The 24,370-nt window shown below is 39.7% G+C and overlaps 2 protein-coding genes and 1 long non-coding RNA gene across 7 annotated transcripts in view; 2 read left to right on the top strand and 1 right to left on the bottom strand.

Annotated features, from left to right (window-relative positions):
- Positions 1-2,991: 2,991 nt before the first annotated feature.
- On the top strand, positions 2,992-12,513 carry LOC116446075. 2 transcript variants are annotated; one of them, XR_004241030.1, is made up of 3 exons: positions 2,992-6,435; positions 6,754-10,344; positions 11,977-12,513. It is a non-coding gene; the product is annotated as an uncharacterized LOC116446075 (long non-coding RNA). The 2 variants fall into 2 exon arrangements; XR_004241029.1 differs by having other exon boundaries at positions 2,992-10,344.
- Positions 12,514-13,830: 1,317 nt separating this feature from the next.
- LOC116445467 (transcription initiation factor TFIID subunit 4-like) lies at positions 13,831-16,833 on the bottom strand. Its single transcript, XM_032112054.1, has 3 exons — positions 16,736-16,833; positions 15,759-15,823; positions 13,831-14,801 (listed from the first exon to the last, which is right to left on the bottom strand). The coding sequence occupies exons 1-3, from the start codon at positions 16,831-16,833 to the stop codon at positions 13,831-13,833; spliced, it is 1,134 nt and encodes a 377-aa protein (XP_031967945.1).
- ARHGAP5 (Rho GTPase activating protein 5) overlaps positions 14,199-24,370 on the top strand; it is a 47,802-nt gene continuing 37,630 nt past the window's right edge. Inside the window, exons 1-3 of one of the 4 annotated variants that reach the window (XM_032110647.1) lie at positions 14,200-14,469; positions 21,584-21,690; positions 24,152-24,274. The gene's annotated coding sequence lies outside the window, so the exon portion shown is untranslated. Of the gene's footprint in view, positions 14,470-19,713; positions 19,808-21,583; positions 21,691-24,151; positions 24,275-24,370 lie in introns of all 4 variants that reach the window. The other 3 variants (XM_032110646.1, XM_032110648.1, XM_032110645.1) reach the window with 3 other exon arrangements.

Below are 24,370 nucleotides of genomic sequence, written 5' to 3'. Positions count from 1 at the left end.
GAACGGTTTAGATCTGTTGACCTTTCGGATGCAATCTCCACATCTTCCTGACAGATTCTCAGTGCATGTTAAAACGGCATAAAATATCTCCAATGCATTTCTAAATGTGCTGTTAAGGGTACCGTTGGCATGAAGGAATCCTGAGGTACCCCAAAGGCAACTTTGTACTTCTCTTTGCTACCCTTGCCAGGGTGACTTGTCAAGATTACTTTGGGGATGGAAGAGTAAACCAGGAGTGTCATTCACTCCATGATCAGTTGCAAGATCTGTAGTCTTTCCTGCTTTTGTGGAAGAATTCTAGCTTGTGTTGGGGCCTGCTTTGACCTCAGGTAGTTTCAGGAAGAAGGGGAAGCCATTGGTTGCTGCCTTCCAGGGAGTGGTTGCTGCCTTCCAGGGAGTGCCTGGAACAAGGCCAGAAAGTCTCCTTAGCCTAGTCAATTGTGCGCCTTGAGATCCCCTTCAATCCAGGCTTAGTAGACTGAAGAATTCAATATGACAAATATTGCTGTGACAGTAGGTCATGGACAGAGCCCTACTGCCAGGCTACGTGGCTGCATGAAGAAATTCTTTGAACTTAAAAATACCCAGTTACCTAAATCCCAGGTGAAATGCTCTCTAAAGCAGCAACTGAGCATTTTGTACTGCTAGTAGGCTTTAACAATTCTTGGATAAAAACCATAAGTAGGGGCAAAAAAGGTCACATTTCTATATCATGGCTGAAAAGCCCTTATACAAAAGGAATATGCACATTCTTCTAGGAATCTGAAGACAGAAAATGTTTCTTACTATTTACCTGGCAGATTATCAGGAGGAGATAGTAAGTTCCTGTGCTAACCACGTTTTTGACACATAAAAGGACATTGTCCTACTTAGAGTTCAAAGAAGGTTTCAGTTAAGTGTTTTACTCTTTCCTGTGTACTTCTGTGCTGCTGTCTTCAGCAGGTTATGCTTGAGCCAGTTTTTTTTTTTTTTTTCCTTTTTTGAGACATTCACTATTTCTATTTTTGAAAACAAAGTTGTGGAAACTATGTCAATGTCAAATACTGGGTAAAACCTGCTAGAAGTGATGGTATCAGAATGTGGTTTTACAGGCTTGTATAATTTTTGGACATGATAAAATAAAAATTCCTTTTGTGATATGTTAATTCTTTATAAATACGGGTTTTCTTTGTTCAGCATAGACCCTTGAAGGACTTCAGCAGTCCCACTGGAAACCTGATTTTATTAGTGTTTTAGAAGAAGTACTTGTTGAAAAATCTTTAAAAATTTGTTTGGAGAACTTTGGAACATAGCCTTACTTTACCCATCCACAGTAATGTCTGATCTTCTAAAATGAAATGTTAATTTTGTTCAAATTGAGTAAATGTTATGACAGGGATGGTCTCATGGTCATTTACAAGCTGATGTCTGATGGCACTGTTAAAATACTTTAGTAGCTTTAAGTCATTGCTCCTTTGTAATATATGGATTTATCCATGAATTTAATATTTCTGGTCCTAAGACCTGGATTACAATCAGAGGGTTTTGGTCTATGTTGTGATCAGTGCAGCTACTGTACTCATTTTCAGGAATACGGAAGTTTAATTTACAGCAAAAGCAGGTTTCTTTACATTACTTTGTGCTGACTTTCCCTAGTACAACTTCTGCAATTTCTGCTGACTCTGCCAACATATTAAAGGGCAAGAGTGGCAAGCAGTCAGAGGACCCTGAGTGTATGGGGATGAACTGAGGAAACCTTTACAGTCAAGCAGTTCTTCAGGATTATATTTCTCTTACCTGTCCATTAATTTAATTCTAAAATGTACCATATAAAAAGACCCCTTATTATTTTCAAGGTATATAGAAAGTGACATCAACTCACTTAAAAATCTTAATTGTGGAGAGAAGCAAGAGATTTTGAACAGCTAAACTACCTCACTTTAAAATCCCAGCAACAAGAAATAGTCTTATAAATTAATGCCTTGCCTTATCTCTGAATAATTTACAGTGTTACTTGTGCCACTATCAGAATGGCTTACTGATCAGAGTTATGCACTGTTTCAAGTCCTGAGAAAGTGCTAGTGAGTTTTTGCAGCAATTCCCAGGCTGGCTGTGTCTAGATCTGGGCTTACACCTTCTAATGCCAGGCCTGGACCTAATTCTTCAATCTCAGGAAGTATGTATTGGAGAATTTTAATCAGAAAATAGGGAAGAGAGTTAAAAAGCTTGTGTTTCAAAGAAATAAAATGAAAATTGGATAGCTGTACCAAGGTAGTGCTCTATTTGTAGTATGAAGAGTCAAGGAATCTGAATGAGAAGAAACAGAGTGAAAATGCTCAGTTAGATCATAGCATAAAAATAAACAATTAGTCTGAACTGAATTAAATTACAGATATTTAGATCAAAATGTAAAAGACTATAAGAACAGTATATGCATTACTGAAACGCCCTAAGATCATTGTGCTTCAAAACACACCACAGATTTACATTATGCTGGAAGATTTATTAAAAATGCAATTTTAAAAGAAGAATTAAGAAGATGACTATGGTATTTTTGGAAACTAACAAGAACCAAGGAGAAACCTTGCCTGACACAGGAGAACATACAGCAAACACTTCACAGAATCACAGAATATGCTGAGTAGGAAGGGAGCCACAATGATCATCAAGTCCAACTCTTATCCCTGCACAGGACACCCCAAGAGTCATTCCATGTGCGTGAGAACATTGTCCAAATGCTTCTTGAACTCTGTCAGGCTGGTGCTGTGACCACTGCCCTGGGGCACCTGTTCAAGTGCCCAAACATCCTTTGGGTGAAGAACCTTTCCCTAATATCCAACCTAAACCTGAACCTGGCACAGCTTCAGGCCATTCCCTTGGGTCCTGTCACTGGTCCCCACAGAGGAGAGATCAGTGCCTGCCCCTCCTCTTCCCCACAAGGAAGTTGTAACTGCAGTGAGGTCTCCCCTCAGTCTCCTCTTCTCCAGGCTGAACAGACCAAGTGACCTCAGCTGCTCCTCCTATGGCTTCCCCTCCAGGCCCTTCACCATCTTCACTGCCCTCCTTTGGATGCTCTCTAACAGCTCAGTGTCTTTCTCATATTGCAGTGACCAAAATTGCCCACAATATTCAAGGTGAGGCTGCACCAGTGCAGAGCAGAGAGGAACAATTACCTCCTTTGACTGGCTTGACAGATTACATTTATTTAAATGATGGATAAACTAGAATATTACTGACTTAACGTCTCAAGTTACTGTTGAATCTTGTAACTTCGGAAATTAAAATAATTTGTGGTGATTTTCTTATTGATTTACTCAGAAGCATGATTGCTATATTAGACACACAATTTTTCTAAGATTTCTGAAAATTGCAATATCAATTATAAGAGCAAACAAAAGGAAATATAGAAACCACTCAAACAAACAAACAAACAAACAAAACCACACAAAAAACCAAGCAACCAAAAAAACCCCACCAACAACCAAAAAGAATACTAACCAATGGTAAATCTATATGCCAGGGAATAAATTTTCCTATAATCCCCCAAAGAAAAGCATTTATAAATTTCATAGAATCATATCATAATGCAGGTTGGAAGGGACCTTTGAAGGTGTTCTAGTCCAAAACCACGCAATAAGGAGGGCCATTTTTAACTAGACCAGGTTGCTTGGAGTCCCATTCAACCTGATCTTGAAGGTTTCCAGGGATGAGACATCCAATACCACTCTGGGTACCCTGTTCCAGTGTTTCACCACCCTAATTGTAAATATTTCTTCCTTGTATCTACTCTGAATCTATCTTCTTTTGGTTTAAAACCATTAACCCTTGTCCTACCAGACAGACCCTGCTAAAAAGTATGTCCTCAATTTTTTGAAAACTACTGCAAATTATTTTAGAGCAAATTCATTAGTAGCTTTTCTTTATTCAGGTTGTCCATTTCAAATTGTTAAATAAATTCACTATGCAATCTATAGTTCATAGCTACCAAATTGAAATTAGGTCACATCACAAGATAGGTATCTTCCTTTGTTAGAAAATGGAACCAGAAAGTACAACTTGTTGTATTTTAGGGGCCTCTATGTATTGTTTACTATAGACTTCATGTACAAACAGAAACCTAAAACATTCTTCTACATATGGCATATCCTAATAAAGTCACATTCTCTACCTACTAAATCAGTAAGTGTCTACCTGGAATTAAAGTGCATGTCAGAAAAATAAAAGCTCAGAAAAATAATGACGGATGTTGTTTCTTTTAATGTCATTTTCTCTTATTCATCACATGGGGACAAACTGTGGCCCTGTAGTCACTGAAATATATGCTCCAAATGTTCAAACTTCGCATATTGAACTTGGCTCAAAAGACTAACTAACATGTAGAAAGTTAACATATAGGGATGTTCAGACCCATTATCTTACAGAAAAACAATGACAGCAAGAGTACTATGCATTTTTCTGGTGGTTCCTAGGCCTTTTACAGATCTGAAATTATGAAGCCTAACAATAACCTGAGAGATTGCATTACAATTTGTTTGTGGATCTGAGCAGAAAATCTGAGCTGTAAAAATGAAGAAGTATTTATAGTGAAAGGCAGAAGTACCTATAAATTAGGTGTACAACTTTTAAGTATAAGGCACCTGGTGCTAAGAATGGGATTCAAAACCAGGCTAGATGCTCAGGCTCCCCTTAGCAATTCATGGCACCTTTGCTATTCAAAGCACCATCTGGTGAATGGAAAGGGATGTAAAGATGCCCAAAGGAAGTTTGGGAAGCCACCTTGGAGGTGACTGTGCCTCTTAGTTCGAAGACCTGAGTGCTGTGGAAAGTCACCTAGGGAAACAGAGAAGTGGATGTGTTCAATGTGGTCTTTACCTTTTCTCTTCAGATGGTGAAAATTCAAACTTCTCTAATTACCATGGAAAGACCAAACCATAGACAGGAGGAAAATATTTCCATTGAAGCTGTGCCACTGGGCAGAATGGAAGGAAAGATTCACATGATTACTAAGAGTTAAGAAGAGCCTGACACTGTAGTTGGAACACTAGCTGTATTGGAGGATGCTGAAACACTGTCCTCCTATCCATCCTATGTTAGACAGTTGCTAGAGAAAAATATAAGGACTGAAATAGTTTACAGCACTGAAGCAGTGGGCCAGGATTCCTTACTCCTAAGGAAATTCCCTGGCCAATACAACACAGAGTGATCTGACAACAGTCGGTTGGGAAGGGTTTTCTGCATGTGTTTGTGTCCTGCTTTGTATATGTCCTCATATTTTTTGAATCTGGCCCTAAGCAATTGTTGATTCCACATAGCAATTTAACAGCAAAACTAATCCATGCTTCCATTCCATGACCAGAAACTGTAACTCCTGCAGAGCACTTTTGAAAGGAATTTTAAAAGCCTGAGGCAGACTCAGCAATTTGTGTGATGTACAAATGTGCAAATACCAGAGAATCTGGTTACCTCTCCTGGCGGAGAATGGGTTTTTGACAGCGGAAAAAGAGTCATTTTTTTTCCTTTGTTGGCCACAATGGGTTGCACACCCTAATGTAAGGTGGGGAAACCTTGTAAGTACCTGGGAAAGAGTTCTTCCTCTATTTGTATTCTAGATGTAGGTTTGGCTTAGCTCTGCTGGGGATTATTTGCCACACACTGCTTGCATCTTATTATACTAATGAATCATATACAGGCATCATGGGAGAAATTTGGATCCTAGTGGAGATGTTGGCAAACATCCCACTGACTAAACAGCAGACTTAGATGAACCCAGTGAAGACTAAGGACACTAATGGATTCCTGTAGGGTGTTTCTCAGCAAAAATGGCCTGCCCTGCTGCTGCTAAGCTTCTGAAACAAGCCAACCATTAGCTGTCCCACCAACTCTTCAGGTTGTCCTTCAGGTAATGCATTTAACTTGAAATAGAAATGAACTGTTACTTTTATTTTTCAGACAAAGCTAAAATGATACTTCTAGAAAGGTGAGACTAAATGTTCTTTTTTAAAGCAAAGAGCAAAACCAACGAGTCAGTTTTCTGAATGCAATCTGTGTGATTAATGTGTCTCGAAATACAGACATTTCTATAAAATATTAATCACTTCACTTCTGGACTGTATTAAATTACATTTAGCAGTTTTGAAATTCCTTCCATATACTTTTATAAGCAAATAATATTTATTAAAATTTTTGATCCTGTAAACCACTTCTTGCATGATTTTACTCTTTTTGTTAAAAAATCTGATTTGTTTGCCAGGCAAAATAGAAGTTCAAGGAGCTTCCTAGGAGAAGAGATGACTTTTGTGAGCAGGAATTCAAGGAATGTACTTTTTTCCTTATAGCTACAGTGCACAAAATTTCAGACACGTGAATGTTGAAGAGTAACTGATTTTTTAAAAAACATTTTGCTTTTTTAACAGGATATCGTCATCATAGCTTCTCTAATTAAAATTATTTACATAGGTAAGTCTATATTAAAGTTATGAATACAGTTTAAATTCTTGATGTATCTTATAGTACCCAGAATGATTGAAATGTGTTTCTGTTTTACTAAAAAGAAAAATTCCCCTAATTGCAGAAGTAATGTGGTTCCATATTGGTTGTTTGATGAATTAAGGTGTAAAGTTCACAAATCTATCTATTAGTTGACATGATTATTTTCATTTCAGTCTTATTAAGGTGAAACTTGGTAATGAAGGATTAGATTATAAAAAAACAAAATGGCAATAATGATACCTAGTGTTTAATAAACACCGTATTTTCTCTTATTGGTGTCTTCAGAGATAGAGAAGAGTGCCACACCTCTTTCATGAGCACAACAGATTCACTGTCAGACAAGGAAGGAGTTGGCAGGCTCATGAATACACTAAAGGAGGAGAGCAGCTGTTTAGCAACAAAACCTTCCTAGCAGAGCCTTTCAGCCAGTTGCTGGACCATTTGATGTGGTGCTTGTGAGAGCGTGCGCACGTGTACGTAACTGGAAAGGCAGGAATGCAGGAAAAAAGCTTACAGTGGATGCACTGATTGTCATGTTAACTAGGTAAATATGTAACTTTTATAAGTGGGAGGTATTTTAAGATTTTACATATGAAAGAACCACTTTCATGCTTTTCAGACACCAAATGAGAAAAATGTCTATGTTGTTGTTTATTGGGATAGTTCCCATAAATGTATATGCACTCAAGTTGTTTCTAGTCCGTAGAGTACTTCTCTTGACTGCAGTCTGTAAAATCTACGATGAAGAATGGGAAGAATAGGTCTGTTATCCTGAATTGATACCAAAAAAGGGCAAAAGGAGAGAACTGCATATCTATTCAAGGCAATTATCATCCATTATGAAGACATGGCTGTTCTGCATTCTTCACACAGGCTAAAGAGCCATATACACTTTTGATGAAAAAATAGAACACGTGTGCAGAACAATAGGTTTCTAGAGGATATATTCCATAGTTGTATTTCTTTGCTGTTGTCCAGGACTCCAAAGCACATTCTCCACACCAAGGACCTAAATCCAAAGGTTTTGCATTTTTTTCTTCAAAAGTTGGGCAGAAATTATCTTAAAAAAAGAGATGTGTATACCATAATGTCAAAAATCCTATTACATGAATAAATTTTGATTTGCATTTAAATGTGTTCATATGAATCCATTAACTCATCTTACAATGACAACAAAAGATCTTTTTTCCTGTTTATTTTAGGTGGATAATAACTTGGGCTTTTATTTGGCATCACGTCTTAAGACATGTTTGCTCAACTGACTATTTTCATGCATATATGTTTTAATGCATGATGTAAAGTATTTATCATAGGCATGTAGACCCCATTTCAGAGTCATAGCTTAGAATCCAAGTTTTAGAAGTAAATGTTTACTGTTTTATTAACTTACTATGAGCTCAGTCTGAACTCTCCTAATGTAGTCTCACCTGACTAAATACTGGATTTATAACACTGAGCAAAAGAATAGAGATCTGTTTCTGTTGAAGGCAATTAGGACCTATGAGGAAAATAATGGCTGTTCTGTGTTCTTCACACTGGGGAAAAAAAAAAAAAAAAAAGAGCCACATACAATTTTGGTGAAAAAACCAGAGCACAAATGCACAAACAGTAGATTTCCAGAAGAGGTATTTGTTTGCCTTTGTCCAGGATTCTGATAGATATACAAAAGAAAAGCGTATTCTGCCTCTCCAACCTTTAAGGCAAGATTCAGCTACTCTTCCCAGCACACTTTTTTCCCAGCTCTGCCTTTATATCTGGGGAGGGAAGACACAAGAACATACAGTCCTATAATTGTAATTTGTCTTGAAAATATTCCAGCTTGGTAGTTGGTGAATATTCTTTATGTGTATTAGATTAGCTATTTAAGATAATTTCTATATAAGTAAAGTACCTTCACAAGGATAGTTGCAATAGTAGAAGTCAGCATGATCACTGGTGTGATCACTTTGTAATAGTAATCTGTTGCTAAAATGAATGTCTTTCCTGCTCCTTCCCTTGGCATTTGTTGCCTTTAAATCTCCTGCGATGTTTGCAATTTGGAGGAATCTTCTCTTCCTGTGATATTAAAAAACCTACAGTCTCTGACAACATTTTATTAGAGAAGGAAAGGTGCTTTCCCTATAAGAAAGACTGCTTTAAAGCACAATGCTTAGTACTGTTTCTTTAGAAATGCAGTATTTTAGCATATTTTTCTCGTAACACCTAAACTGTTACTATTTGATAGCACAATAACTTGGTTATTGAAATCACCTTGTTATGTTCAGAATTTGACCAGAAATATTGTAGTCAAATGAAGCAATGTACTATTCATGCTTAGTTAGGTCAGCTGAACACATTTCAGCCTCACCGTGTTTGCAATCATCTTGACTAGTGTCATAATATTTTCCATCACCTCTCCCGAGGCACATTTATCACCTTTTTTTTTCCCCCTTTTTAGAAAAAGAAATTCTCAATTATAGCTGTAAAAAAAACAGGCAACTGAAACCCACCCATTTCCTAAAGCTCTATTATCCCTGAGGCATCTGAAACAAAAACATATCAATACCAATTACTTAGCAGAAAGCAATCAAGAAAACCTTCTCACTTTCAAATCTCTCTTCTCCCTGTACTCCTATAACCAATGTGCCTCTAAAAGAAAAGCCTGAGCTGTCTGAAAGCACACAGGGAGACATGGTGATAGCGAAAGCAAGCCTCCTTTATGACCTTGACCCCATGAGTCTTTTGTGGTATCTTCTTCTCACAGCCCTCTCCTGGTTCACCTGTGATAAGTGTAATCTCTTCTCAGCAGCTCCCAATGCTTCAACTCACTGATTTCAACAAGCAAGCAAGCAACAGAAGAGGTGTTGTTCATACAAATCTATCCTCTCCCTTCATCAGGCCGATGCCTGTACTGAAATGAGCTATCATCAGTAAGTCCATAAGAACTGGCACCCACGCCTGCGCAGGACTGGCACCCAGCCTCACAGCAGTATCCTCTGTGGGCTGGAGAGGATGCTGCGGGCAGGCCTGTTGGGAGGCTCCAGCAAAGGCTGCAGGGTGCTGTGGGTGGCTCGGTGCTCTGCTGTGGCCAAGGCTTCTGTAAGGCTGGGCTAGAGCAGCCAGGGGCTTGGGACAGGAGTTAAAAGTGGCTCATTATAAGTGAAATAACAAACTGAAACAATCCTCTATTTCCTTCTCTATGTTCTCTGTGTTGAGCTAGGCAATCACTCCTCAGTATTTAGGTTTCATTAGTATAGATACAGATACAGATATAGATATAGATATATATAGTAAGTGGTAAACGTACTCTGGAAGGTTTGGGTTTTTTTTTCCCCTTTTTCTGAACTAATTAATACATGTACGGTGTCTGGCTAGTTTTCTTTTCCAGTTAATTTTTAAAAGGATTATGGATTCCATAATTTTTCTCAGTCTCCCTCTCATGCTCTGTTAGATCTTTCTGCACTCATTTGGGATTTTCCAGTCCCTGGGAGTCATGGGGTTCATACCAGCAGAGTAGAACATAGCAAGGCTTAGAAAAAGGCACGGCTTCATAACACAAAATGCTGAATGTGTGAATTATGTGAATGCTTGATTTTGCATAAGCCAGGTTCACTGCAATCACTGGTCATACTCTTGATGTTTCTTTTGAAATGGTAGATGATCAAAATTATCAAAAATGGTGATCAATGTAGTATTTAATTTAAAAAAATGAATAAAATATTTGTTACAAAAACACAACCCCAAAACCTGAATCCCCAAGGGTGGAGTAGGAGAAAGGTAAAGTTTACTACCTGCTCTTTGTTTCGTCAGGTGTACTGATGATCAGAAAACCAATAATGTTGGTGAGCTTTCCCCTCAATGCCATGGGATTATGCAGTGATGTGGGTCTCTTGGCAAGTAAGTGCATTTATCTAAATTATTCCTATTAGAAACCAAAAAGTCTTCAATAATTTGATATGATGGTGTAAGTATTTATGCTTCTATTTTGCCGTCTCTTCCTGTATACAAATGTTTTTACATGGAGCGCAATGAATTAACGTGAGCATAAATAGCAGAACAATTTCAAAGTATGTGAAGATTTTCTCACAAAGAAGGTGTTGTAACATTGATTCTTAAACTTTATGCAAAACAGTGCCTTTCCCTTGAAGTGAGACAGACCTGGGAGTTCTCCTGTTTAGTTAGGGATGTTGGGGAAGAGGTCTGAAAGGCAGCTTGTAGTAAAATCATATGTGCAGATTTCATGTCCTGCAACCACCAATAGCACATTGATTTTTAGTTCAGTACACTGGTAAGATTGCTTGTTTTGCACTTCCAAGTGCTGCAATGAAAGCAGTGATGGAGGAGCGAGGGCAATTAAGAAAATGCTGTACCCATGAGAAGTACGTGCACTGCTCATCTGATTTGTGGTTTGAAATCCACCAATTCCAGAAGCATGGGGAGATATGCACTTGCCTCTCATTTGGCTTCAGATCACCAGAATCAGATGAAATTGATATTCAGGCTTCTAGAGATATACCAAGTGCTTACTTTGTGTTTATAATCAGCCCTTGAACTATGAGGATATTTCTAAGGGGAAATCTGCTACAGGAAAAGGCTCAAGTAACAATAGTCATTATAAATAACAAATGTTGCAAATCATTAATGTAATGACTTTCTTCTGAGTTTCTCAAGGTTTACTAAGATGTTTCTTTGAAGTGCCTTTCTGTATAATTTACAAAACACTAACCTACTTAAATTATTAATCAGCTTTCATTATTATAGTTTATTTTTATGCCTTCTCTGAGTTACTGTGCTCCCTGTATTCTACTCAGTCATTGAAAAGGCTTTTTGAAAGATTTCTTCTGACAAACATTCACAAATATTTCCGATCTATTTTAATAAAATTTTATATGAAAATGCCTTGACAGAGTTGCTTTCATTTATCTTACTTCATTAGTGACATAAAATCTTAAAGTAGCCCTAGAAATCTAAATATTTTGCTCTCATAAGGGCATAAAACTACCTGTTCTCTCATGGATTTGCAGTTTTCTCACCACTTTCCCTTTGAAACTTTATAAACCTTGCATGTCTTTTTAATATGCATCTGAAACAGTCCATGGATATATCCCTATCCAATAGTTAACATTAAACTGCAAAGTTATAAATTTCATAGAGTCTAGGAAAAACACTGTGTCACAAGTCTGCTTAGAACCCTCCTTGTTGATTCATTGGACATAATTATTGACTTTTTGTAGCTTTATGCAAAATCAAGGGGTTTAATATGTTGTGCAATACCATAGCAAGCTGCCTACTGCAGCCTGACAGAAGTTTTGCATGCTTCCTGGAAGGCCACAAGCAAAGTAAGTTTCTGCACATCAGTTTCCTCTGATTCTGGTGATCTGATGTGAGGAAATCTATATGAAAATCAATTTTCTGGCTTTACAGTCTTCCTGTGTTACATTAATTTTTGGACGACTATTTAGGATCAGAGGAAGAAGAATTAGCTGATCTAATTCTGCCTGAAAACCTGTTTTGTTTTCTTTCAACAAGGAGTGCTTTTGGAGCTGATGGTGTCTCTTACCAGGGTAACATCACAGGAAACTACTGGTGCCTGTTGCCTTTTGTCTGGCTGCTGTGCATTCTTGTGAAGAGGGTACCTCCACACTCCCTGCAGCCAATGGTGCTGCCAGCTGTTTCCAGCTGAGGCACTCCTTGCTGGCTTTGCACGCTTCAGGTTTGAGCTTGCTGGGAAAAACTTCCTGCTATTCCCAAGCCTATTTACCTTACTGAGTTTTTTTTAAACTAAAATCAGGATCAAAGTAATTTATACAATCAATTCCTACATGAGAGATCTTATATGTGATGGACCTTTATGAAAATTCTCTAATATTAACGCTTATGGTAATTAATAACTAAGCAGACTTTCAGAAGGATACAGATTCAAATTTAATTTAAAGATTCCTTTAAGTTTGTGTTAAGCTAAGAAATCTCAAAAGATTTTCATCATATGAATACAAGCTTTTAATTCTGCTAATGCAAAATGGGACTTTAATACTCCAAGGTATTTATTTTCAACTCCCCCCCCCCCCCAAAAAAAAAAAACAACCTCAAAATCAGGCAATTCAAATTAAAATTCAGTTTTGGTTATATGCTTGTTTAGCTTGCCTTTTGGTCCTTTTTTTTTTTTTTTTTTAAACTGGGATGTGACTGCAAAAACTCTTGCGCAAATGCTGTGATTACAATGCCAAATAATTTTACATTTCTTTAATGTGGACCTACCTAAGGTAAGTATTTCTGGAAATATCCTCGTATAAGGCAGTGTCCATACTAGGTTGTTCAGCCAAATATAACACAAACAGTTTTAGCTAGTTCGAATTTTCTCAAAAATTCGAGTTTACAGGCAATGTGTCTTTAGAAAAGATCTAATTTTGTAAAACTTTTAATTTCCTAATTTTCAGATGTAATATTTAAGATGTTGTCTTGGGGTGACATATGCACAGATGTGCACGCAGTATGTAAAATTGCACAGAATGAACCATATTGTTATTAAATATTATGATTACAAATATAACACTCAAAACTTGGACTGTGCCAAGAATGAGGTTGCTAGCAAAATATTAATTTGTTCCTTTGTATGCATACATATAAACTATTTTTAGTAATAAATCATGCACAGAATATGCATTTCTGTGTGCACAGAAATAAGGTGTATGTGCATGATGACTAGAGATGTCCTGTTCCCTAAGGTGGATAGAATAGATTAGCACCTACTTACTAGCTCTTTTATATGTGCCATGCCTCACCTGCCACTGCTTGAGGAAACCCAGCCCCAGGGGCAGGAGCACAAAGCTCCTCAACTCTATCCCTGTGGGTTTACGTACAACCCTGGAGGGCTCTGAGAGTGGGAGGGGGATTTCATCTCCTGCAAGCCATGTGGGCACCCCTCCGAGTGCCTGTGCTGCCTTGGGTTGCTTTAACCCGACTTCCAGGCTGTCCAGTGCCTGGTAGGCCCTGCGAAGGAATGTCCTACAGTGATTCCCAAGCTATCCAGGGCCTGGTATCCCCTGTGAAGGAATGTCCTGCGCCTTGTCCCACAAAGGCGGGTGTCACACCTGCCGGCTGCGAGAGGCCCCACTGCAGTGCTCTTTCTCTTTTTAATGACTGACAAACCAAAGAAGTACTCTGTTACACCGGCTGAATCTAGGAAATATTGTGAAATTTACAGGTGGCCAGGCAGGAGAGGACCTGGGGGCACAGGATTGACCAATACAGCATTTTGGCATCTTTTAATTTCATCCCAGTCATCCGCCAGTTTCTTCCCCGGGAGGCAGCGCTGCTGGCTGTAGGTTTAGGGTAGGCCCCAGCTTAGGCTGGCCCCCACCCGCCAGAGCCGGTGGCCCGGGATCAAGCCCGTGGCCACCTGCACACCTCGGAGCCACTCTCGCGAAGGGGCGTCGCGGCGTCCCGGCCTGCGCCGCTGCCCGAGGCGGGACTCGAACTCCAGGCCCTGCGACTCCCGACTCCCCGCGCTAACCGCGCGGCCACCAGAGCACGAGCGGGTGCGCGCCGCGCGCGCCCCCGCACGGGCCGGGGAGGGGGCGGGAGGCGGGGCGGCGCGCGTGCGCGCGCAGCTGGGTGCCGGCCGCGCGCGCCCTCCCAGGCTTCCCAGGGAATCCAGCGGCAGCAGGAAGAGGCTCTTTCCCGCGCACGCGCAGCTGTCCGGGCGGGCGCGCGCTGAGCCGCGGCGGCGGGAGGGAGGGGGGAGGGGAGGGAAGCTGCTGAGGTAAAGTTAGGGGGAGAGAGAGACTCCGTCAGCGAAGCGAGAGCCGGGGAGGCTCGGCGGCCGCCATTACTGAGCGCCGGGGAGAGAGCGGAGAGGCGGGACGGGGCTGCGGCGGCCGGGAGCGCTCGGGAGCTGCGGGCCGGAGAGCGGAGAGAGCCCCGCGGGGAGGAGAAGCCGCCGGGGGCGCCGGCGTGGAGAGAGCGTCCCGGGAATGCTGCCGCTCCCGCCGCCGCCGAGGAGCCGGATCCCGACGGCGCGAGGTGAGGGGAGGAATGCGGTCCCGTGGGAGCCAGCCCGGCCTGGAGCGGGGCGGCCGGCCCGGCAGGCGGAAGGGGAGCGGGGGGAGGAGGCGGCTGCAGCCCGGCGAGCCGGCGCGGCGGCCGCTGGCTGTAACCAGTTCGGAGGGCTGGGGCCGCGTGGGGAGCGGGCACCGGCCCCGCGCCCCCCGCCCGGCCCCCTCGGCCCCTCCGCGCCACGGAGGGCGGGCGGGAAGGGCAGGGAGCGGAGTGCCTGGTCCCAGACAGGTGATGAAGGCCTGAGCAATGGGAGGGTCTGAGCCTGCTCTGCGAGGCTGCCAGCTGGTCACGGCTCTCTAGGGAGGGAGGAAGGCAGGAAGGGGAGCTTCCCTGCTCCTCTCTTCTTCCTTCCTCATTCCCTTCTTCTGCCTACTCCTTTAGCTTCCTCCCTTCTTCCATTCCCACTGCCTTTCCTCCCTTTTCTCCTTTCTCTGTACTTATTTTCCTCCTCATTACCCCCTAATACTCATTCACGCCTTCTCTGTTCTTTTCCTCCTCTACTAAATTTGAACAGTTGTCCATTCCCCTCCTCCTTCCTTTCACCTTCAAATATTGCTCGATATTAAATTTCAGAAAACTTCACTCTCCTAATGATGTGTGTGCATTTCTGTTTTTCCACCAGGTGGATTTTAAGGCTTTGGAATAGGGTAGCCAGTTGCAGTGTTGCAGCTTTGAAGCATTTTGAATCCCTTCAAGCAGCATAACCTTTAGACTCTCTCCACCCAAGGGAATCACCAGAGACATACAGATGTAATGCCATGGTGTTGTAGCTATAAGACATAAGGAATATGAAACACTGCTTTAATTAAAAAAAGAAGCAGGACTGTGTAGTTATAAAAGGAAGACATACTTGTCACCTTCTCCCCATTATACACCCCACCCCTCTGTATCCCCCTCTTTTGCTCTCTACAGTATCGCTTTTGATATCAGCGTGGAATATTTCCTTAATAAGTAGCAGGGGAACGTTTTTAATCTAGACCAAAATAGGCCTGTGGGAGTATGTGTGTATTCTTTAGTTTCGTGTCATGCAGATAAACTGGAGGATTTTTTTTCTTAATAAAATCCTTGACAGAAATTTGAAAACTCTACACTGCAGAGTAAAAGCAGTAGAGAGAGAACAGCGTTTGCTGGTCAATTGGACGTCCATTTTAAACCTGTGCATTGAAGCCAGTTGCAGCACTGATGCCTGTATACTTATTTCATCAAGAATGAGGAGTCAATAGGTGGCTTTTTTGTCAGTTGTGCTGTCTTACCTTCTGAAGGGTCTTCTGCATGACAGTTGTTTTCAGCAGTGACATCAGTGACCAGAGTTGGCTGCCTTCTGATAAAACCCGTACTTATTTATAGTACAAATCTAAAGTAAAGAGTATTACAAATATTCATCCAGGTGCATTTTTGTAAGGGTTTACTATCATTTTTGTGTTGCTTTGAAAACTATTTTTAAGAAGTGCTAAAAATCTTAAAATTATATTTATAGTACTCTACTAAAACTCAGTATTACTAGATCTTAAGAAGTATGATGCAAATGTAGGGGTTTTTTTAAAGTCTATAGTACTTAAAGTATGGGAAGTTGTTGAAGCATTTGTTATCACTGACTTGTTTTAGTATAAGTTGCTTTAGGCATGGAACATACTGAACTGAAATTGCATTTTTTTCTAAAGTATCGCTATCTAAAGCAGCTGCCATTGTTGTAAAATTGTAAATAATTGCAACCAAATGCCTACCACTCCCTGGTATTGGACTTTACTTTAGCTAAGGTGTTGCATGTGTAACATAATCTGATTAAATACTTTAGGGTCAGACTAAATTGTTTTAAAATGCTATATTTAGCACTAACAGAACCAAATGCTCCACATGTTTTTCCAGCTATGTGCTTTCCTAAAGCTGTAGGTGTTCTTTCGGTGTGCAGACTTTGTAGAAAAGAAAAGCACTGATTATAATAATAGATTGTTCTGTGTAAGTTTCCCTGTTGGGACTTGTTATTTGAGGAGATGGTGGAAAAATAATTCCTTTATGTTTAATAAAGATATTAAAAGGATGCTGACGCTATCTTTAGGCTTCCAAAAGTACTTTCTTGACACAAGATAAATCCCATGTACTGGCATCCTTCAGGAGTATGTCGCATAAAACTTCACAAAGCACTGCACATCACTCCGTGTAGTAGACTGCTCCGCGGTGTGTCCTTAGGATTCTGTGCAGAGGGCGTTCTTGGGGGGTGACACTCCCTGACCTCCGAGAGAGTGGCACTTTGGAAGGCAGATACCCACGGCTGAGTTCTGCTGGCACGGTTACGTCGGGCGGACTGAAAACAGCCCGATTCGTGGCCATGACGTAGCTGTGCGAGCGAGCCCGTGGTGCATTCCTGCTCGGTGATAAGGAAGGAATGCTTTCCAGAGGGGCCTGCGTCCCGCGGCCAGGGAGGGCTCGCGCCGCCAGAGGGCTTTGTGCGCGCGGCGCTGGCGGGCGCGGGGCTGTCCGGCGCGGTGCCCGCGCCCCCGCTGCCCTCAAGGCCCCCGCAGGGCCCGGCGGGGAGCTCAGCGCAGTTTAGGGGGGTCGCGGTCACGCTGGGAGGTCAGGACTAGCGCTCCCGGTGCTTTTTCCTCCCCTGTATCTGTGTTACGTCTCACCTAATGGGCACACAAAATACTTAATCGCTCTTTAATCACTCTTTGTTTGGTTGTTTGGTTCTTTTTCACTCTTGAGAATTTTTAGCCTAAAGGTCAGTGTAAGTGAGCTGGAAGAGTATTGCATTTTACAGATTATTGTTTGAACTATCTCATCACTTCCTTATGTTTATAGATTTGGTGAAATATTTAAAGAAAAGCAAGTTCATAGTTCCTCACAAGAAAATCTGAAACAATTGTGAAGTTATTTTGCATTTGCATGTTAACTGTGTCTTTCTAGTCACTAACATCTATTGGAAAACAAAATAATTAATCTTTGGCTAGTTCTGCCCATTACATTTTGTGGTAAATAAAGAGGTTTTTTGGCTTTGAGTTAAAATTCCCACACATTTTTGCAGTTCTGCATCAGTTGACATTCAAACATGACAGAAGAATGTTTGCATTTAAAAAAGCAAAACCAATACCTGCATGCGCAGTTTTTGGAAAAGTGTATATTGTTGCATTTTGGCATTTATTAAAGTTGGCTAATTTTTACGCAGAATATTATTTGCTGCTTATATATGCCATTTCTCTTTCTCGTTTCGTAATTTTAAGAAGGGGATAACCAGTGTTGTTTTACACAGGTAGATATGACATATATTGCTTGTACAAGGTCAAACAACAAACTAAGCTTTATGGTGTCGAGTCCTGGATTCTATACTGCAGTTGCTCATGAAGCAAAATAATCTGAAACGATCCAGATCTGGGGATCAGTGAAATTAGCTGTAGTTGCTGATACAGGATGTAAATGTTCTTGTTTTTTTTCTTCCAGGCAATGCATTTTACCTCTTTTTCTGTCCTTACTTTGATCCTTCCTTCTTTGTCTGCTTCTTTTTCTTTCTTCTATTTTTATAAGTTTTTTGATGGATCCCCTTTTTCCGATTTCTCCATTAGTTCTTTTGTGTTCTTCCTGAGTACCTCTGTAAATAAGCCTGATTGGAGACTTGCCCTGAGAAACTTCTCTGACCACTCTCCATGTTTTCGGTTGGAGCTTATCCTATGCATAAAGAATTAAGAATTTATTATTTCTGTAAACTTGCACTTTCCTTCCCTGTGGAAGTACAGGCTTTGAAACTATACTGAATGCTTTCAGATTTTCAAAAATCTGAAGATAGGTAACTTGAGAGGCCTAAGTTCAGAATACTGCGGTGCTGGTAATTTGAACCTTTGCAATTTACCTGTTTATTGTACCTTGGTTTAATTTATTTAGGTTGGTTTGGTTTTTCTCTTGTTTGTTTGGTTTTTTTCTTTGTGGAGAGCAATGATGATAATAGGTGCCCTGGGACTGCTAGATTCCACCTAAAAAATAATGTTTTGTTTAGAATTCAGAAATAATATTTAGGCTCTGATTTAATTTGGGTAATACACAGTCTTCAGTGTATTATTATTAATAGAAGACATTTATTGAACTTAGCAGGAATGAAGAGCTTTGAACTTCTGTTTTTAAACACAGTTTTTCATTGCTTTGTAATATGAAGTTGTCTCTCTCTCTTTTTTTTTTTTTTTTTTTTAAATACATTGGTTACTTTGCTTTTGTATGGAAAGAATAATCTAGGCTACAGAACTACTGTAGGGATGGTAGTTGGCCATCATACTAACCAAATCTGAAATGAACGGTGATTGTAGTCACCCATTCTCATCCTTCATTTCCCTGGCATGATTAATCAGCATACCAGTTACACCATATTCCTTTTCAGCCAGAGGATCACTCTTGAGGGCATTGCAAGATACTGTCCTTTACAGTCTGGATGTTGCTTGATTGAGCTTACTTTGTGATAATGTGATAATGTCTGTATAGTGTTTTTTCTCATGTTGGCTGATACTTGGGTAATTGTTGTATTTATCATTATTTATAAGTAAGATTTCAAGTGTGATTAATTAAGGTTACCAGCACTTGTGCAGGCAAGAATATTGGTATGCTTGTGAAGTGGACAGGACACATTAAGTGTTAGGACCTCAACAGACTTAGGTGATTTGAAATTGTTGATAAGGTGACATCAGTATACTCTGGTTTCATTTCTAAAAAGGATTTTCACTTGAAGGGAAGATTTCTTATGCTTGCTTGAGTGAAAAAGGTAACTCCTGGTAAATACTGAACAAGAAATGACAACATTACATTAGGGTACATCAACTTTTTTTTTTTACTGGTTGTAGAAGGGAACACAGTTGAATTCTTACTCTGTTTTGAGTAGGGCTATAGTTATTGTTGTGCTGATAGATCTTGGGCATTGGGTACTGTAGTAAATGTTTTCCAATGCCAAGTTTTGGTTCTCAAAAAGTATCAAGTGAGGAATGACTCAATATAAAAACTTGGTGTCAGTAGTAACTTGAATCTGGAGCTGTAACTTTCTTGGAATCATGGTCAGTGATATTTTGAGTGCGCAACACTTTCAAACTCATCCTCCAGACCATTTCAGTGATACCTACTGTGTTTGAATTTACTTTGTGATCTGCTGTAGAGGTTACAGTAAGTTTCTGTTGGTGTATTCGTGTACCTGGTAAAGCAGACTAGGCTGTTCACGTATGCTTTTCTTTGCTTCTCCAGGTGATTTACAAACAGACTTGCAAGACTATGCTAATTGAAACTAACCCCAGAAAATACTAATCCATAAACGATTGGGTCTATACAACACTACAGAGTGAGTAAAGGACTTGGGGAAAAAACTCTTTATTTTTCCCATTGGCAGCTGCTTAAATAGTTGACAGTCATAAGCAATTCTGTAGACTCTTTCAGACAACATTTTTACTTCAGCCATGTTAGGTCTAAAACATTTTTAGGTTCAGAAAACAGGAGGGTATTGAGAAATACTCAGGAGTATTTATCTGTAAGTGATTTTCTTGACTGTGAACTCATCTACAAGTTCCTGTGCAGCCACAATTACTAAATAATGATAGGTGATTAACTCTTCAAGTATTTATTACTTGCTAATAATATGTCATTCTACTCTAGTGTTTAGAATTCAGCTCAGAAGATTTTGGGAAACATGTATTTGTAAATAGAGATTTCTCTGGCCTCGTAACGTTTCTGACTGATGTTGTGGGGGCCTGTTTTTGAGCTTTCTCTTGTGGCCGTGTCCGTCAAACCTCAGATGCCATCTTGCAAGCAGAGACACTTTTCTCTCAGCTCTTCCACATATTCCTGAGTTCTTCAGAGTCCCATTGTCTTTTTCCTCATGAGCAACTATCTGCTCTGCTCAGGTAGCTGTGGATGTAGAGGAGTGCCACAGCTTGGAGATAAGGGCAGGGAACAGCACTTACCGCCTGTCTTCTTGTTCAAGTGATAGAATTTAGCACTGAAGCTCAGCCAGGCTTAATGCAGGACTGATAGACTGCTGCCTATTAATTCAGGTGTTGTTTGGTACCACCAGATTAGTTACTGTTGTGATATTGGTATATTGTTTATCAGTATAGCCAAACCGTTTTTGTCCAAAAGAAAATTTTGCTAAAGCTTAGACTCTTTCAGTTACCTGCATTATTCCCAATGCCGAGTGAAATTACTAAGAATATAATTGTAAGTGGCAAAACAAAAAAAAGCTCTGCTGTTTTGATATAGTATTTAGCATATATAGTGTGGTGCTGCATCTTGCCTAACAATGACACCTTTCCTTAGTTCAGAATGGCTTACATAATATTCCAGTGCAGGTGACTCAAGTTCCTTTCCTTTTCTGCATCATAATGTATGGATCACTGGCCTGGCAAAGTCTGGGTTTTGTGTGAATGCAAAGGGAAGAACAGTGGAAGAGAGTTCAGTTTTTTGTTACTTTATAGTAGCATCCCTGCAGTGAGATCAGCACTTAAGAGGGTTATATTAATAACTTGTACCCTAGTTGAGAATTCAAAATCTTCAAATATAATTATACTTTCAATTTCTAATTTGTCACAGTTCAGGAGGCCTTTTAATTTAGAAGTGGTGTATTACAAGTAAAAAGGTTTTGAGGTAGACTGTACTTTTTTTCCTAGTAATAAAATATATGTACATAGACATACATTTGTTTAATATATTTTGTGCTTATGACTATACCAACTTCATCTGACAAAGCTGTGTTCTAAATACTTTAGAATTCCAAATTACTCTACAAGTGATTAGTGATTTTTGTAGCTCACATTTTATATGTTATCTGAGAAACTGCATTAATTTTTTTCAGAACAGCCTTCTGCAAACTAGGTATTGTTGAAATATCAAGTTGAAATTCAAATCACAGTCATGTAAGAACTCTCCCCTTTAACAGGTGTACTTACAGGATTTAAAACTTCTAAACTTAGATAAGTACCAGCTTGAGATCTTGAGTTTTGTTTATGGGTTTAAAATAAGGAAAACAATCCTCATGCATAGCTGAAGTGTTGTACCTTCTCTGATTGCTGCTTCTTCCTTCATAAACTTGAAAGTTTTAATGGTTCTTATTTTTTGTTTTCAGATCCCTCAGGGAAGGACTTACTGAAGGGCACTGTTTAAATGTGTGACATTACTGCAGGAGGATCACAGCAGGATAGTCATCTTGCTTTGCACCTCGTTTTCCTAAGGGTAAGTTTGGGCTTTAGGCCTTTATTATGTTTAAGGGGGAAGGTGGGTAAATAAGTACAAGATGCTACCTTAATTTCTTTATAACTACACTTGGAAATCTAAAAATCTGTAGAGACAAGGTCCTACAGTGCATCTGTAGATGGTTAGAGATTATTCCTGTGGTGATGTCAGACACTTTGTATCTTCTGAGTGCCTCAGAATTTTCTGTATATCATAGATGTATTATTTTCAATCCTAAGATTGAAATTAATTGGGGAAATCAAACAACCCCTTGTTTGAATCTGTAACAAAGGTGGGGGGGAGGGTTGGGTGAATCGTAGTATTTACAATTTGTTATAATTGAATTAGGCAGATTGAACTAAGATAATGGAACTAATTTACAATTAATTTCCAGTGTACGTGCTTTAAAACAGTACAAAACTATAAAAGTATCTTTACATTCGTGGTATAGTGAAATGAAAAATCTTCCATTTGGAGAGCAATTTAATGATGATTACATATTAAATGTGAAGCCATTATAATGTCAGATTTTTACCAGTCGTATTACTTAATTAAAATAGATTTCATTTTGTGACTTTGTACAATCAGTGCAAAGTAGGAACTGTATTTAAAAAAAAACCAAACCCACACTGATTTTAAATCTCTTTAGTGATTCAGCTTCTGCTATGGTTAAAATCTTCCATGTCAGAACTTTAATGATAGACTGATGTGTTTGTTCTCCCTTTGTCAGTGTCCCCTTTCATCTTACTCCTTGTACTTACTTGCTTAAAAATGTATCAATTTAACAAAACATTTCATAGATGGAGGAGGAACAACCTTTGTTACTGATGATGTAGAGTAGCTGAAAGTATTAATTGTTTCTTATAAACTAATTGCAAATTGACAGTGTCTTCCTGATGAAATGAAGTAATCCTGTGGATGAAGATTTTTGTGTTCTAGTTTAGTCCACATGAAATCTGTATTGTGCTGTGGCAAACAGAAAACATTTTATAGTGAAAGTGCTGACTAAATTTCTCATTCTAACAGTTTGAATGATGCTACTATGATAAGCTTTGCTTTAGAAAGAAAACACTGGGTTTATTTGTAGTAATATAAATACTGCTTGTAAAGGATGTTACTTTTGCTAAGTATTTTTATTCCTGGAGCCATTTTCTGTTAGCTCCAAATTCTGTGTTTTAAGAATATAATAAACACAGTGGAAACAGTGAAAAGCAAAATTCCAAATACAAGTTGTCTTTCTGAATGTGTCTTTGAGTAATCTGATTTAAACAAAAAATAATTCTAAAATCTGGCATAAAAGTTTCAGTTTTTGCAATAGAAGAGCTCTCAAGTATGAAAATTAGGTGTTCCTCTTCATTTTGTAATGAAGTTGATACTTTTTTCCTAAAAAAAGTACTTTCCTTTTTCTGTAATTTCTATAACTAATAGCTGGTTTTATGTATGTAGTTTGTATTTTATATTTTGGTTAGTTAATTGATGCTAAGAAGGGCAAAGTATGTAACACTAAAATTTCAGTACCTATGCTTGTTATATTTGTGTTCTTATAAGGGCTGTTTGCATGTTTGTTTTAAGTACCTTTATGTTGTTACTTTGTACTCTACAAATGTAAAAGCATTTACAAATATGTTAAGTACCGTGGTATCTACCTTTCATTTACAGTGCCATGTAATAGTTGTCTTCTTACCAAGAAAATGAGAAGTATTTTAATCAAAATATTTTCACAGAGTATAGAACAGTCACCTAGGGCAGATTTCCCAGGTCTGTGTCCAGGTTTCTTTTGAATATCTTTGGTGCAGGAGCCTTTGCAACCTCTCTGGGCAAACCAGACCAGTGCTCAGTCACCCTCACAATAAAAAAAGTATTTTCTGATGTTCATTTGGCATCTTGTGTATTTTAGTCTGTGCCCATTGCCTCCTGTCCTCTTCCGGGGCACAACTGAAAAGAGTCTGGCTCTGCCTTCCTTGCACCTTTCCTCCCAATACTTGTACACATTGATGTTCCCCTGAGATCTTCCCTGAGTCTTCTCTTTGCCAGGTTAAACAGTCCTAGCCCTCCTAGCCTTTCCTTGAATGAGAGATGCTGGTGGTGCTTTAACCCCCTGCTGCATTCTCCAATAGTTCTGTATCTCTCCTGTACTGTAGAACTGGGCGCAGTGCATCAGGTGTGGCCTTACCAGTGCTGCAAAGAGGGGAAGGTTCACCTGCCTTGACCTGCTGGCAGTAAATTGTCTAGTGCTGCCCAGGGGACTCTTAGCCTTGTTTGCCACAAGTGCACACCGCTGGGGTTCACGTCCACTGGGATCCCCAGGTCCCCTTCTGTCCAGCTGCTCTTCAGGCAGGTGGCTCCCAGCATATACTGGTACATGGAGTTATTCCTCCCTGCATGCAGGCCTGTATCACCCGCGCCTCCTAATTTTGTCATCAGCAAACTTGCTGAGGATACATTCTCCCCTGTCATCCAGGTAATTAATGAAGATACTGAACAGTGTTGGACCCAGTACTGGCCTATGGAGTGCACTTCTAGTTACTGGCCCCCAACTAGATTTCATGCCACTTGTCACAATCTACTGGGACCAGTTATTTGGGTATTCAGTTTTTTCTTTCTTCCTCATAATGTAATTGATTCAAAACCAACAAATACATTTCCATTTGCAGTATGCATGCAAGCAAAGTCTTCTGAT

This window comes from Corvus moneduloides, chromosome 6 (assembly GCF_009650955.1).
Source record: "Corvus moneduloides isolate bCorMon1 chromosome 6, bCorMon1.pri, whole genome shotgun sequence".
Classification (NCBI taxonomy): Eukaryota; Metazoa; Chordata; class Aves; order Passeriformes; family Corvidae; genus Corvus; species Corvus moneduloides.
The sequence above is the reverse complement of the archived record's forward strand: the minus strand, read 5'-3'. Positions and strand labels throughout refer to the sequence as shown.

Bases quoted from the DNA above. Each gene is read 5' to 3' on its own strand.
- LOC116445467 (XM_032112054.1), bottom strand. From the start codon at position 16,833: ATGGCCACGAATCGGGCTGTTTTCAGTCCGCCCGACGTAACCGTGCCA. The intron at 15,824-16,735 runs GTCAGGGAGTGT...TTTTATCAGAAG, and splicing joins AAAGTGCCACTCTCTCGGAG to GCAGCCAACTCTGGTCACTG. The intron at 14,802-15,758 runs GTAAGACAGCAC...CTCCCTCCCTAG, and splicing joins TGCAGAAGACCCTTCAGAAG to AGAGCCGTGACCAGCTGGCA.